The sequence below is a fragment of the Numida meleagris genome, chromosome 3 (genome assembly GCF_002078875.1).
Source record: "Numida meleagris isolate 19003 breed g44 Domestic line chromosome 3, NumMel1.0, whole genome shotgun sequence".
Lineage (NCBI taxonomy): Eukaryota > Metazoa > Chordata > Aves > Galliformes > Numididae > Numida > Numida meleagris.
Genome location: NC_034411.1, coordinates 45,563,104 through 45,576,840, shown reverse-complemented (window position 1 = coordinate 45,576,840; position 13,737 = coordinate 45,563,104). Strand labels below are relative to the sequence as shown.

The 13,737-nt window shown below is 39.7% G+C and overlaps 1 protein-coding gene across 5 annotated transcripts in view; it reads left to right on the top strand.

The window, feature by feature from the left end:
- MAP3K4 (mitogen-activated protein kinase kinase kinase 4) overlaps nucleotides 1–12,917 on the top strand; it is a 73,236-nt gene extending 60,319 nt beyond the window's left edge. For 4 of the 5 annotated variants that reach the window (XM_021389778.1, XM_021389779.1, XM_021389780.1 and 1 more), the window contains 8 exons: nucleotides 268–459; nucleotides 1,114–1,184; nucleotides 2,910–3,026; nucleotides 4,335–4,494; nucleotides 10,426–10,548; nucleotides 11,102–11,208; nucleotides 11,403–11,582; nucleotides 12,365–12,917. In XM_021389778.1, coding sequence (XP_021245453.1) covers nucleotides 268–459; nucleotides 1,114–1,184; nucleotides 2,910–3,026; nucleotides 4,335–4,494; nucleotides 10,426–10,548; nucleotides 11,102–11,208; nucleotides 11,403–11,582; nucleotides 12,365–12,385 — 971 coding nt within the window. In that variant the 3' untranslated portion in view covers nucleotides 12,386–12,917. Of the gene's footprint in view, nucleotides 1–267; nucleotides 460–1,113; nucleotides 1,185–2,909; nucleotides 3,027–4,334; nucleotides 4,495–5,431; nucleotides 5,544–10,425; nucleotides 10,549–11,101; nucleotides 11,209–11,402; nucleotides 11,583–12,364 lie in introns of those variants that run through there. The other variant, XR_002436377.1, reaches the window with a different exon arrangement.

Sequence of the window (13,737 nt, the reverse complement as noted above, 5' to 3'; positions counted from 1 at the left end):
AAAATCATTGCATTTAAAACATTTAACTTCCTTTAAACAATTAAAAAATGAGTAGAAAAGTACTAGTATTCTTATTTTCCTTTAGTTTCATATTTGATTCATATGTGATTTCTAAAATGCTTTATTCTTTTGCTACATCTTAAGTGTGGTGCACAAAATAGTCATCTTCTAGGTCAAGTCCCTTGATATGATATCAAAAGGTAACAAAATAAAATATAAAAATAGAGAATATTTCTCAATCATTTAAATTGTTCATCGCTCTTTTAGACACTGTTTCCAAACAAGCACCAATTGAAGCTGTTCAAAAGTCTGTTCAATTGTTTGAAGAAAGGAGATACAGAGAGATGAGGAGGAAGAACATCATTGGCCAAGTTTGTGACACACCAAAATCTTACGATAATGTCATGCATGTAGGTTTGAGAAAAGTGACTTTCAAGTGGCAAAGAGGAAACAAAATTGGTAAGTTTGTTATACATTCATTTATGAGACTGGAAAAAAAGGTTAATTTTTTGAAGGAAGTCTGAGACCATCTTTTGAAATCTTGCATCTTTGCGTAGATAATACCAGCTTCACTGAAATCAGGATCTTGAACTACAAAATTCAATTGCAGCTAGGATTTCCTTTATGCAGAAGTTCAGTGAAGTTATCCCTGCCCAAATAATGAGAAGCGAAGGAGTAAAATAATTAGGTCAGGATGATTACTTATGTATGATCCTGCAGTTCCTGCACACATTCAACTCTATAAAAGATTTGTTGAGTTCTGCTTTTGGAAGAACCACAAATATGAGTGGAAATGAGCACAATCTTTGGGATTTGTTTTATTCACCAATATTGTTGTTGCTTCCCACATATGACTATTATTTCCTCTCTGGTCCAGGAGTTGTGGGAAAATCCTCATACGTGAGTGGTTTTCTTTCAGATCAGCCTCTTCAGTTGATAAAAAATGAAAACATGACATTGAATTCAGGACTATGAATGTTTTATTAGGTGCTACAGGTTAAAAGCTACTTGAAATTTTAAATGAGAATATAGGTAAATTACTTTGGCAAGGTGAGTTCAGTTGATATGAGTTATTCAATGTAGAGTAATTAATTTGTCTTATTTTAACTGCAGGTGAAGGCCAATATGGGAAGGTATATACCTGTATTAGTGTTGACACTGGAGAGCTGATGGCTATGAAAGAAGTGAGTATTTAGTGTATGAGAATCACTGCTGCTCTTACCTTTTTTCCAAACCAAATATACATGAGTTGTTGGGCAGTAAGGGCTTCTGAACATTGTTGTTAGCTAGCTCGAAAAGGATAGGAAGACAAATTGTTTCTTCATGTAGCCACAATTGCTATTTGTTGCTTGTTTTTCTTTATGTTCCTTAAGCCTTTTCTTTCAGTGTATGAGTTTTAACTTCAGCGTATGTAAAAAGCATATGGATAATTCCACATGGAGTAAAATGAATGTTGAATGAATATTAATATGTGTGAACTATAATGAAGAGATCTTAAATTATTTTGGAAAGAGTTTTCTGAGTTGTAGAAACAGTGTACAAGTTTGTCTTACTTTACAGTATTTCACATTTTATTTACTTTTTCTTCATTTCTTTGATAAAAAGATAGAAAGTGTCACATCAGATGTTTTTCAGCTTCTCCTGTAGTTTAAGTAAGCTAGGCTGAGTCACAAAGCTGTTGATAAACCTGTTGGTTACAGAAAACCTGATTTTCATTATAGAAGTAAAAGTAAAGCTGTGTAGGCGTAGAGATCCTTCTCCCCTGCAACATTCTGTTTTTAAAAACACGTATATTGTTTAGTTTTACTGCATTTCCATATCCTTACACAGTGACGACCATCAAGTGTTCACAGTAGTTACCATGGCAGCCATTCGGTGCTTGAGCAATGACATTATTATGAGCCAGTTTTTCCATATACACTATATGTATATGAGCTCACAAAAGTATGGAAAAGAAAAGCTGGGCTTGTGCTTAACTTCTTTTGTGCTGTAGTCATGCACTGAGTAATACCAACTTTGAAGGTTTGAAGTGACATTTCTCCCCATCAGATAGAAGTGCTTCATTTCTTCAGACTTCGCTGTCTTAACCACAGAATCATCAATATCTCTACAAATAATAATGGAAGAGGTTTTCTGCAAATGCACAGTGTTCTGACTTTGGAGAGTTAGAGTATGTGAAACACTTGAACGCCATTTGCACAAACTGTAGCAGGAGTTGTTGTGCAGAACAAAACAATTGTAATGTCCTAGTTAAAAGAAAAAGCTTTTATGTTTTTAGTGGTTGTCTTGTACACAATCAATGAAATTTCTGTGTTCTACCAGAATAGTAAAAATAGCCTTTCCCACAACTTTCTGAGGATTTTGCTTATTTTTGTGTGAGTGGGAGCCTTAAATCAGTTTTGCAGACGATTGGTGATTTTTTTCCCTCCGAGAAAAATGCATCTCAGCATATTGTAGGAGAACTAATGAAAACTGTGCCTTTAATCAAAGCCTTTATGATTATTTTTGTTTCATGCCACACCTTTTCCTTGCAGCTGCCTCATTTTCAGTAAAGAAACCCCTCAAAGCAAATCCCTAAATCTCCCTTGATGAAATACACGGTAATTATTCTTTCTTGAGAGAAAGCTGTCACTGATGTTATTCTCAGATCCTCTTGTACCACTACATTTAAGCTAGAAGGCAAGCTCTGAAGAGATACACACACGTGGATACATGTGTAACATTTAAGTAACGGCTTTTCTACTTGTAAATGGAGATGGAATTTTGGAACAACTTCTGTGATCATACTGTTTTGGAGAAAAAAATTCCAACTTTCAGCTGCTTTCTTGATTTTTATATTTTTTCTTGTTATAGTTCCTTAACAGTTTGAAAGTTAATAGCAGTAAAATAATGAAAAATATTTCTTGCAGATAAGATTTCAACCTAATGATCACAAAACCATCAAAGAAACAGCCGATGAACTGAAGATTTTTGAAGGCATTAAACACCCTAATCTCGTTCGGTATTTTGGTGTGGAGCTCCATAGGGTAAGAAAACATCAGTCATGGGAGTGGTTGTATATAGGGCCGAGAAAATTTCAAGAAGCTTTGGTTCACTGGAGGTTTTACTTCAGAACATTCTAGTTTAACTTAATTGTCTAGATGCCTCTGTGAACTGCAGTGGTGTGTCTTTCTGCCTATGAATATTAAGATCTTTCTAAAATGTAGTTTACAGAAATTTGCTGGAACTGATACATAAACAAAGAGGGTTCACAGTAAGTGAGTAGAGTGAGTGATGCTGCAGCTATTCAGTGCTGCAGCTCCATTTGACTGTTCCAAGTGCAAACTGTGTTATGTACTTTTTGGTAACTTTTGTGTGTAGGTGAAGACTAAAGAACCAGTCTAAAACTTGTCAGTGTCAGCAGCAATGTTTTCTTACCTGAGCAACAGAAACCTAGGTGTCTTAAAGAGTTGGATCTCACAGCTGTGTGTTGAGATACCTGATTTTTTTTCCTACTCTCTGCTTTCCATATGCCTATCCCCCCTTCCAAGTCTCAGCTCTTTCCTGTATCTCTACCTGTTCCCCAGTAGGGAGCAGGAGTGTGAAGTGTTGAGCTGGAAAACAGCGTGTTTTTGACTGACTTAATCAAAATGGATGTGTTGATTGCCTGCTCACTGCTGTTTTGGAAGGGGACAAAGGTTGCTTTCTCTCTGCATTTCTTTACTTGAAGACACAACTTTGGGTGTCTATGCCACTGGGTCATTAGTTTCTCAGGCTAGTTCTAAGAGTTCAGCATCTTTGCCATCTTTTTGTCTTTTAAGTCTGGCTGCATTTGGCTGCGAGTTCCAAAATGGGCTTGGAGAGAGAAAGGGAACGAGTACCAAAGTTTTCTTTAAAGGGAGCTGGAATTGGCATGCTTGTTTGGGGAGCAAGCATAACAAAACCTTGCCCTCCTCAAACAATCAACACGTTAGTGCAGAAACTGGGGAAAAAAATGCATCTTTCTAACTTCTTGCTAAATATGCAAAGGGCCTTTTTGTATTTTTGCTTAATATGCCTGTAAGATTTCCAAAGTGCTGTTTGGTTATACCACCACATAGTATCAGTTTCGTACAAGTGACACAGATAGATTTGGGAAAGAGATTTTCCAGAGTTGCAAAAGAGAATATTAGGATGAAGCATGCCCAAGAGAATAGAGTTTTGAAGAGATGATTTGTTAAATATTCTGTAGTCAGAGGTAATTCCACTAAAACTTGCCCTTTCACAAACAGTTAAAGGTAGAAGGAAAACTTAGTCCTAATTCAGCAGTTAAAGAAAATTAAAATCAACGACATTTGGTTTGATTCCCGCAACAGGAAGAGATGTACATCTTCATGGAGTACTGCGATGAGGGCACTCTGGAGGAGGTATCAAAACTGGGCCTTCAGGAGCATGTCATTAGGCTCTACACAAAGCAAATCACGATTGCTATCAATGTACTACATGAACATGGCATTGTTCATCGAGACATTAAAGGTAATGTGAACCAAAAAGGTAATGTTGTTTTAGTGTTGTAGAAGAAGGTGGGGGGGGGGGGTGAAGGACAGGATGGGACTTTTTTCAGATACTGCACGCATTATCTATACAACAGATGAGTAAAATATCTTTCACATGTTTTTCAATTTCCAGTTTACAAGTTGGCTAGTTAAATGTTCCTTTTTAAGCACAGAACATAAAAAATAAAAATAAAAACATTCACAGATGGCATTGCAAACTCATAAATTCTGCCCATGATTTATGTAGTTTTTGTAGAGGTGGTGAGGATGGTTGAGGATTCTTCCAAACTCAAATGTTGGTCCTTGTATTTCTACCATTAACGTACTGAGTTATGTAATGCTGTTTTTCTTCTCAGCTGAGCAGGAAACTATGGCATTTTCTGGGAGCTGACAAGCAGTGTACTATGCTAGAGTGGTCCAGCAGAACTTTTCCTAGCAATTCCCATTCTGCAGAAGAGTTTTAGTTTTTCAGACAAAAAGTTGATTAAGCACAATAATAAAAGCTTTGTTAAAAGAAGTTTAATGGATATGGTAAAAATACGTATCATGGCTGTTTTGTTGTTGTTTTTTTTTTTTTCCTCATACATTTATCTGCTCATGCCTGGCTCTCAGGTTTTGCTTACAAAGTAAGCAGAATGGAACTACAGTAACTGAAGGGGAGTTGGTTTTGGTATTTGCTTAAGATACCCGGTGTCAGTCTGCATTTCACATTCATTTTTCTTTTCCTGCACCTTCCAAGAACATCTTCCATTTTTAGTTATCTTGTTTTTGTTAGTTTGACGTATTTTGCTCACCTCTGGCAAAAACTTAACAGAAATTAGGGGAACAGTGCACAGAATATGCCCCGTGAATGCTCATTTTATGACAAGGCAGAGCAACCCAACGATGCTGGGTTTCTATGTCCCTCTTGCTCACAGGGTTTTGAACCATCGCAGCAGTGTAGGAGGTTCCCAGTTGCTCTTGGTCCTTTGGCCTCGTGCTTCTCATTTGGGAAAAGAACTATCTACGATCCAGAGGCCTCCCACCCAGGTAGGCCACTCTTGAGTCAGTTTTGGCTTTTTTTCCTAGAAAACACTTTCCCTCACACCCATTCCCCAGCAGTCTTGTCTTTTCTGGTTCTCCTTCCTGACCAAAGGTTTCTCTGCAATTGTGGATTTCCCTCCGTGCTTTTCACAGTGCCTTCCTTGTCCTTTACTTGATCATTCCACATCCAGGTTATCCTTAGCTGGATTGCGCTCTCCTGGAAGCTCATGATCCAAATCAAAGGCTGACTGACAGAGATTTCTTTTGTGCTGCTCTGTGTCATTGCTGATTTCTGGATATGTTTCCAATTAGGTCTTCTTCTCGTCAGGGAAATGCACTGAAGTGAGAAGAGCTGTTTAACAGAACTGTAATGCTATGTTATCCGAGGGCATTTCTATTGCAGCAGGTTCCTCATACCAAATGCTGGGGCATTCCTTGAGAGTAATAGCAGCTACAGAGGGTCGCTTCTGACAGAACTGTGTGTAGACTTTCTCTAAACTTGAATGGCAGAATTTGAAGGCAGACTGCAGAGAGGGTATTTCTATAAAGGCTGCCTTATGGTTACATTGCAAGCCTCTTGCTCTATCTCCTTTTGTGCTGAAATTGCATCCTCAAGTTCTCAGGCAACAGCCGTAAAGAAAACTCTGTTTTTACTTTTAGCATAATACCAGAAGATTTACAAATGCTCAGTTAGTTACTCTTATTTTTCTCATAGGGAAGAATGATAATGTGTCATTCAGACTGTGTTAAAACTGCTTTTCTATGGGAATCTCACTGACAGATCACACTAGATCTCTCAGGGCCAGTTTGCCAAATATCACTGTGGATCTGTTTCTTTCAGCATCAGATAAATAATTACTTTTAAGAATTGTTTCATCGCATCCCACAGTTGGCATTAACAAGCACCTGGTGTTCAGAAATTAAGTCATGAGGTTAGTAGTGTCCACTGGGGCAACTACTGCCCTTCAGATGCTGCTTTGGCATCCAGTTCTGTAAGTGTAAAAGATGCAGCAAGGCCGAGCTGTGGTGAATCCTTTTTCAGTCTGTGGTTGTGAGAGATGCTGAGAGTAGCATTGGTTGCAGACCGGGCGCTACTTTTTATTAGCCTGCATCTATGTATGAAGAAGCTGGTGCCAGTATGCCGTAGGTGAGTCAGTCTTTTTGGATGCTTGTACTTTATCCTACCTACTGGATTTTAACCTCTGTGGCTAAGTCCAGGTTTCCTCAGTTATAATTACTTCTCTTTTTGCAAGGAAGCTGTATCTCAGAATGATAATGATGGAATATTTAATGCTGAAGAGAACCTCTGGACATCTCTGGCTGAGCCCTGTGCTCAAAGCAGGACCAGCCTCAGTATCAGATCCAGTGTCAAGTTAGGTCAGATTGCTCAGGATCGTGTCTGTTTGAGTGACGAGTATCTCCAGGGATGGGGATTCCCTCTTTCTTGGGTCTCATCCCAGTGACTGACCATCCTCATTGCAAAGAACGTCTTCCTAATATCTCCCTGGAATTTGCAGATGCTGCTGTTTGTGTCCATTGCCCTGTACCATTTCACTGTGTGTCTTTGAGGAAAATTCTGTTTCAATCTTCATGATACTGTTGAAGTTGAAAACAGCAATAATTTCCCTCTCTCTGCACACTCCCCCAGCCTTCTCTTCCTCAAGCTAAACAAACCCATCTCTCAGCCTTTCCTTGCATGTCATGCGTGGCAGCCCTCTGACCGTCTTGATGACCCTGGGCTGGCCTTGATGCAGTCTGTCAACATCTGCCTTGTATCGAGCAGCCGCAGAACAAGACACAGCACTCCAAGTGTGGTCTCAAGTGCTGAATTGAGAAAAGTTAATCGTAAGGTCATGCCTAGTGCCCTCTATTTGGGAGAGCAGGGCATGTTACATAGTGCTCAAATTACATTTTCAGCCTGAATACAGAAAATGAAGGCATTGTATCTGAAACGTCAGTAAATCAGAAACCTGTGAATGAGACGCTCCAGGCCATGAAGTCTTCATCAAAGTGTTATTGTACTCTTGGTAACTTTTCTGTTGGCTCTCTCAGAATTTCTGCAATTCCTGCCTTCATCTCTTTGTGATGAGCAGAGGGAAGGAAGGTCATTCAACAAGAGGCAGAAGGTTATTCAACAGGAGACTATGGGCATCTCATGCTTTCTAAGAGCCTGTGGAAAAGAGGATGATGAAGCTGATTTTCTCATCAAAGGGTAGCATTTGGCCTGAAGCAAGTGGTTTCTTGAATGCATTTGGCTATTTTGCTGCTAAAGCACTGCTGAGGAGTGGCTATGAGCTGCCCTGTTGGTGAAATTATGCCATGTAAGTCATGGGGATTTTGGCAGTGCTGCTTGGGCTCACAGTATTGAGACCAGCGGCTCTGGAATATCACACTGGTGTCAGTTCTCACTGTGCTTAATATGGGACTGATCCTCTAAACTTGAGTTTAAATGCTTTGAGTCACAGCTGTTTGCTCTAGCAAGAGTACCACTATTGGTGGTGTAAGTGGCAGCAGTGTTTTGCAGAGCTGTGCTACTTCCTTCCCTTCACTAAGTACAATGGAGCTGCTTTGATAGTGCATGTGTAGGAGAGAAGGAACAGGTAAAGGTGTTGAGCCTTTTTATTGTTTTAGTCGTGGTTTCTGGTTTTACTTTGCTTATTAGCCATACAGGTATGGTAGGAATTTTGTTACATTTCCATTCACATTGACTGTCAAGGGTAAAAAGGATCGTGCATCCGCAAAGAACTGCTTTTCCATCCCCTGTTCTCTTACCCAGGTCCTGCTGGCTTCTGTGCAGGTTTCATCTATCTAATGAGATCTTTTTTAAAACTCCTTCTAGAGCTCGGTCTTGTTCTCCAAAGCACAGACCGAATGGTGTAGAGGCTCCAGCAGACAGCGCGTCAGTGGAGGACTCATTCAGCACCCAGAAAATGTCAGCAATGGGAGTCTTCGAGTTCTCTCTTTTTCTGTCTGGTGAAATTTTGAAATTTAGGTTTGTTGCATTTGACAGTTTTCAGGAGGAAGGCTGATAGGAGCTTTCGCAGTAACATTTATGCTAGAAAAGTGCCATTATTTTTTTTTCCTTTTTTTCAAGGATCTGAGAAGCTTTAGAGGTAGTTTCTAAAGTGCATTAAGTCAAGTTATCATATTAGCTTCATATTCAGTCAGCAGGGAAGTCTTGGACTTTGGCTCAGGCCCTTTCCACCCACTTGAGTTGCTTCGGAACCTTCTTTGTAGCCTTTTGTGATATTTGCATGTTGCTTTCTTGAGGAACCAGAGTGTGGTTTCAGGAACATTCTTGTGAAATATTTGCTAGTGATGGCCAGCATTCCTTTGCTTTTTGTGTGGGCTTACTGTACCCACTGGCTATGTGACAAATCATCTGAAAAAGAAAAGCTGTGCCTGGCTGAGCTGATCTTGAGCATGCGCAGGCACCTGAATGCTGAGATAGGAAAACGGAGGGACACAATGTCTACAAGAGTAGTATTTACTGAAAGTTAATTCTCCTTTCAGAAGGTTTATAATAGTCAAAGGTTGGAATTTATTTCTGTTAACAAATTCTGTTGTTTCTCCTCCTTAATGCCTAGCGCCTCTTGGACTAAATACATTTTGCTTTAGTTATCAAGCATTCTCATAGCTGTAGGGGGAGTCCTTTGAGAAGTGGGTAGTTTGGGGGTTTCATTGACTTGCACTGCCTTTTTTGACTTGAGCTCTGTAAGGACTCTTGATATTCCATTCAAATCTTGGAGGTGCCCAGGCAAGCTAGCTGGGCATTAAGTCATTAACCAAGAGAACATAATAGAAAGGAGGAGGAGCCAACAGTTCACGCACTGGCCCATGTTCAAGGTGAAACAAAAATGAGAAACTTCTTTTGAAAGATCATATTCAAAAGAGCCCTTTCTAAAGAATCTTCTGTGTGACATGGGGAAAGGCGCTGTGTAACGAACCCCTGCGGGCCATTCTGTTCTGTGCATACCATTGATCTTTCCTGAAGAGAACTCACAGCTCAAGAGGCATTTCTGCCAGGTGACTTGCAACCTACCTGTGGTTTCATTGTGATTCTTGCAGGATTGGCCTGACCTGTACAGGGAACTCCTTCTGTGCTGTTCTCTCTTGCCTGTCAGCATGTGTTTTGGCAGGATGCTGGATGAAAAACACCCACTGTTTATCAAAAGCACTTGGCTTATTTTGCAGTGTTGTGTAGAGCAAGTGACCTGAAGCCAACTGCAGGTTTCTCTTGGAGAATTTCAATTATGCTAGGGGAATTTTTGGTAGTGTAAGCTGGCAGTGTAGCCAGATGGTAGCCCTCCTCCAGAAATTAGTCTGGAAGTAGAGTGAAAAAGGAGTGGGCATTTGGTGATTTATGTAATAAATGCTATAAGCTCAATTCTGTATGTCTCTCATGATGACACAGATGTATTGTATCATCTGTCTTGACTCAGCAGAACTGAAAAGATGGACACTGGGAGGTATGCATCAATGGTCTCTGCCACTGAGCTTCTTAAGAACAGCTGTTTTTTCGTGGTGCAACTCACAAGGATAAGCACCGACATACATGAATTTCTGGAGGAGTATTTTCTCATAATGAAGCATATGTGTGGAAAGCCTGCTGTAGTGTTTTGTACTTTGAACATTTCTTGTTGTCATCTTCCAGTATGTTTAGTATTAACTGAAACTCATTGAAAAGCCAGCTGCCTGATTGGTAGGGTACCCTTTGGGGAACATCTCTAATGCTATCAAATTCCCCACTTACTTAATCCACCAGTACAAATCTAAGTGTGAATTCAGCTACCGTGTAACTTGCAATAGTGTGTCATGTTGAGAAGTCCTCCTGCCTCAGTTCAGCACTGGTTTGACAGTTTTTCCTGTTTCTCTTTGTGTTTTGTAGGAGCCAACATCTTTCTTACCTCATCTGGACTCATTAAACTGGGAGACTTTGGCTGCTCAGTGAAACTAAAGAACAACACTCAGACAATGCCTGGAGAAGTGAACAGTACGTTGGGTACCGCAGGTAAGGAAGCAGGCATGAGGCAGAAACTTGGCTAGTTACCGTAAAGGAAGATACCTCTGTCAAAAGTAAAACAATATGGCTCAGGGAAACTTTGTTTAGCCTTTACTAGTAAGATGTGCTTTACATCCATAAGCCAAAAAAATCAGCAAATGTTGTAACTGGAAAGATAAAATGTTATTTGTCTGGTTAACTATAAAGGTTCTAGACATATGTTTTCTGGGATATTGTCTTTCTCTATAGCCTTACTGAAACAGTAGCGTTCTTAGGGAACAACTGCTTAATCTCTTTGTTTTAAAAAAACAAAAAAAAAAAACAAAGCATGTACTGTACCAGTACTTTCACCATCACTTTTCAAAGCGAAAGACAGTTATGCTGCAAATGTGTCAAAGAACAAGAAACCAAAGCCAGCATGTGACAAAACTTAGCAAGAAAAGCTAAGTGGTAATTCATTACTGATGTATTAAAAAGGATTTGTTTTGCTCAGTTAATCACTTAAGTATATACTGTTCCTTCTGCTGTATAAAGTGATGACATTGTGTGTCTTGTTTCAAAGCATACATGGCTCCAGAAGTAATTACGAGAGCGAAAGGAGAAGGGCACGGACGTGCAGCGGATATCTGGAGCCTGGGCTGTGTTGTTATAGAGATGGTCACAGGCAAGGTACGTGTGTTATCTACTAACAGAATGCGAAATGTCCTTAGCAGTTTCTCTAAAAATCTCTGACCTCGCTCCTAACAGTAAGTCCAAAAGTATCAGGGAGGCTTTTAACTTCCCGGGGCATGGAAACATAGGCTTTATTCCATCGTCAGTTACTCACTAAACTTTGCACTTAGCACTTCTGTTCCCTGTTGCAGAGGCCTTGGCACGAATATGAGCACAACTTCCAGATCATGTATAGAGTTGGGATGGGTCATAAACCTCCTATTCCTGACAAAGTGAGTCCTGAAGGGAAAGACTTCCTTTGCCACTGCCTGGAAAGTGACCCAAAGATGAGGTGGACAGCCAGCCAGCTCCTCGACCATCCTTTTGTCAAGGTTTGTCTCACAGCTTTGGCTGCAAAGACTGCAGCTTGGCTGTTATGTGCAGCTGTGTCACAGGGCTTTGTATCTTGGTGGGAGGCTGATACTAAGTCGATGCCCAACAGAAAGCAAGGTGTGGAAAGCTGAGGAAGCACATGCATTGTTGCTCACAGCTGCAAGAACGTGGCACCATGCAGTAGTATGCTTTGCTTCCCTCGAGGTGCATTATCCTTATGTTGAAGACTTGTCAAACTTCATGGCACTTAATTGGATTTGGAGGGCTATATGTGTGCCTAAAGCTTCAGTGAGTACATACGCACAGACAACTGTAACAAAGACAAATGGGTCCCCACCAGAAAAAGTGAAACAAGCAAATGCTTAAGAAATCTACTGTCCTTCTGTTAAAGGGTCAGCCTTTAATTTCACTGTGTTATTGACTGTTTGCCTGGCACTTGGCATTACTCTAACAAGCTGAAGTTATTGCATGATTTTTGGTCTAATTTTTAGCTGAGAATGTTTTTGCCTGGTCTTAAGCAATGCATTTGAGTGTAGTAGTAATGGTAGCTAAACCCCATCTGTCACAGAGGCAGAATAAATTGTTGTGGTGACAGTGGAAACATCAGTTGTCAGATAAGAACAGTTGTAATGCATTACATCATTATAACAAGGGAGAAAGAAAACTTACTTAAAAGATGTCCCTTCTGTTCAATGAAAAGTGCTAAAGAGATGGAACTACCGCTGTCTTTTTGCTGCAGTAGAGACACAAATGAATTCCTTGCCTCTTGTCTCCTTCACAGGTTTGCACAGATGAAGAATGAAGTTATTCAGTTGATGGCCTTTTTTATGCTGGCAAAAATACCTTTTAAACACTACTGTATGTAATATTTACATAAAGACTGTGCTGAGAAACAGTATAAAAGTTGACTTACGAAGACTGCACAAGTGACACGCGTCACTTTCTCTGCTGCTCCTGTATGTTTTACTTGGCACATGTTGCTCATGTGACGGTGTCTGCAAGTTGAAAGAAGCTGCATGTTTCAGTGAAAGTGCCATTACTACTGTATATGGACCACACTTTTTTTTGTTCTTTCTCCTGTTTCTCATTTGATTGAGAACCGTAATGTTAATATGTAGTATTTTTGAACTCTTTAGGTTCAGAAAAATGCTGTAGTGTTATCAGGCGTTATGGACCTTGTTTTTTAAATCTGTTTGTTGAGTGCACTGACTGTGAACTTTTACTGGTTTTTTGTTTATTTGTTTTTGGCAAGCTTCGGATTTGTTATGCACAAGGCTGATTAATGAAATTTAAAAAAAAACAGTTTTTTTCTCAATAAATGGTTTATTTTAGGAGTTCTTGGTGAAGGGTTTTTCTTCTGAAAGTAACTGTGGAACAACAGGAGATGAGGGGAGGAGATAAACCGTTAACTCGTAAGACTGCAGAGCTAACAGAAGTAAGTGTCTCTTACAGTGCTGTAGTCAGTATCTTGTCAAATACAAATATCTAAGAAGCATAGTGCACTACACAAGAGGTAAAAGAATTAAGGGTCTCCCTTCACTCCCTCCTGAGGAAATAAAGTGATGTGCACTTACTTAGGCTATCTGGTATGTTAGGGATAGAGTCCAGGGCTGAATTAACTCAACTTTCTTCTTGGACGCCAGAACTACAGAGAATGGTGGCAGTGTGCCATGCTGACTAAAAGGAGAATCAGTTAAGATTATTCCTGTATAGTGTTTGGCTAAAACAAGAATCTCTTTTAAGAACTTTTAAAATCACTTTCTGATCCTAGACTTTAATCTCCCTTTATTTTTTTTAATAGTCATCAATCTCAAAAAATGGAGACATTAGAAGAGGTTAGCAATTAGAAGAGGCAGTCTGCAATGTTTGCTCTATTGAGGTATGATTATTTTGTTTGGCCTGCTTTGTCAAATATTTACCTTATAACTGTTATTTGTAAACTCCAGTGCACGTTTACCTATTCTTTTTACAGCTTTAGACCTTAAAATGGGTAAGTTGTTAAGCAGAGAACTCCCTTTTAATATTCTGTCTCTCTCTCTCCTCTTAATGTAGAAACTGCTGGTTTATTATAGGTGAGGCACAGCTGGATGAGCTGCTGAGAAGGTATCACAAAATGACATTTAAATCCAGAAATGCACCATCTTCACTGGGCGG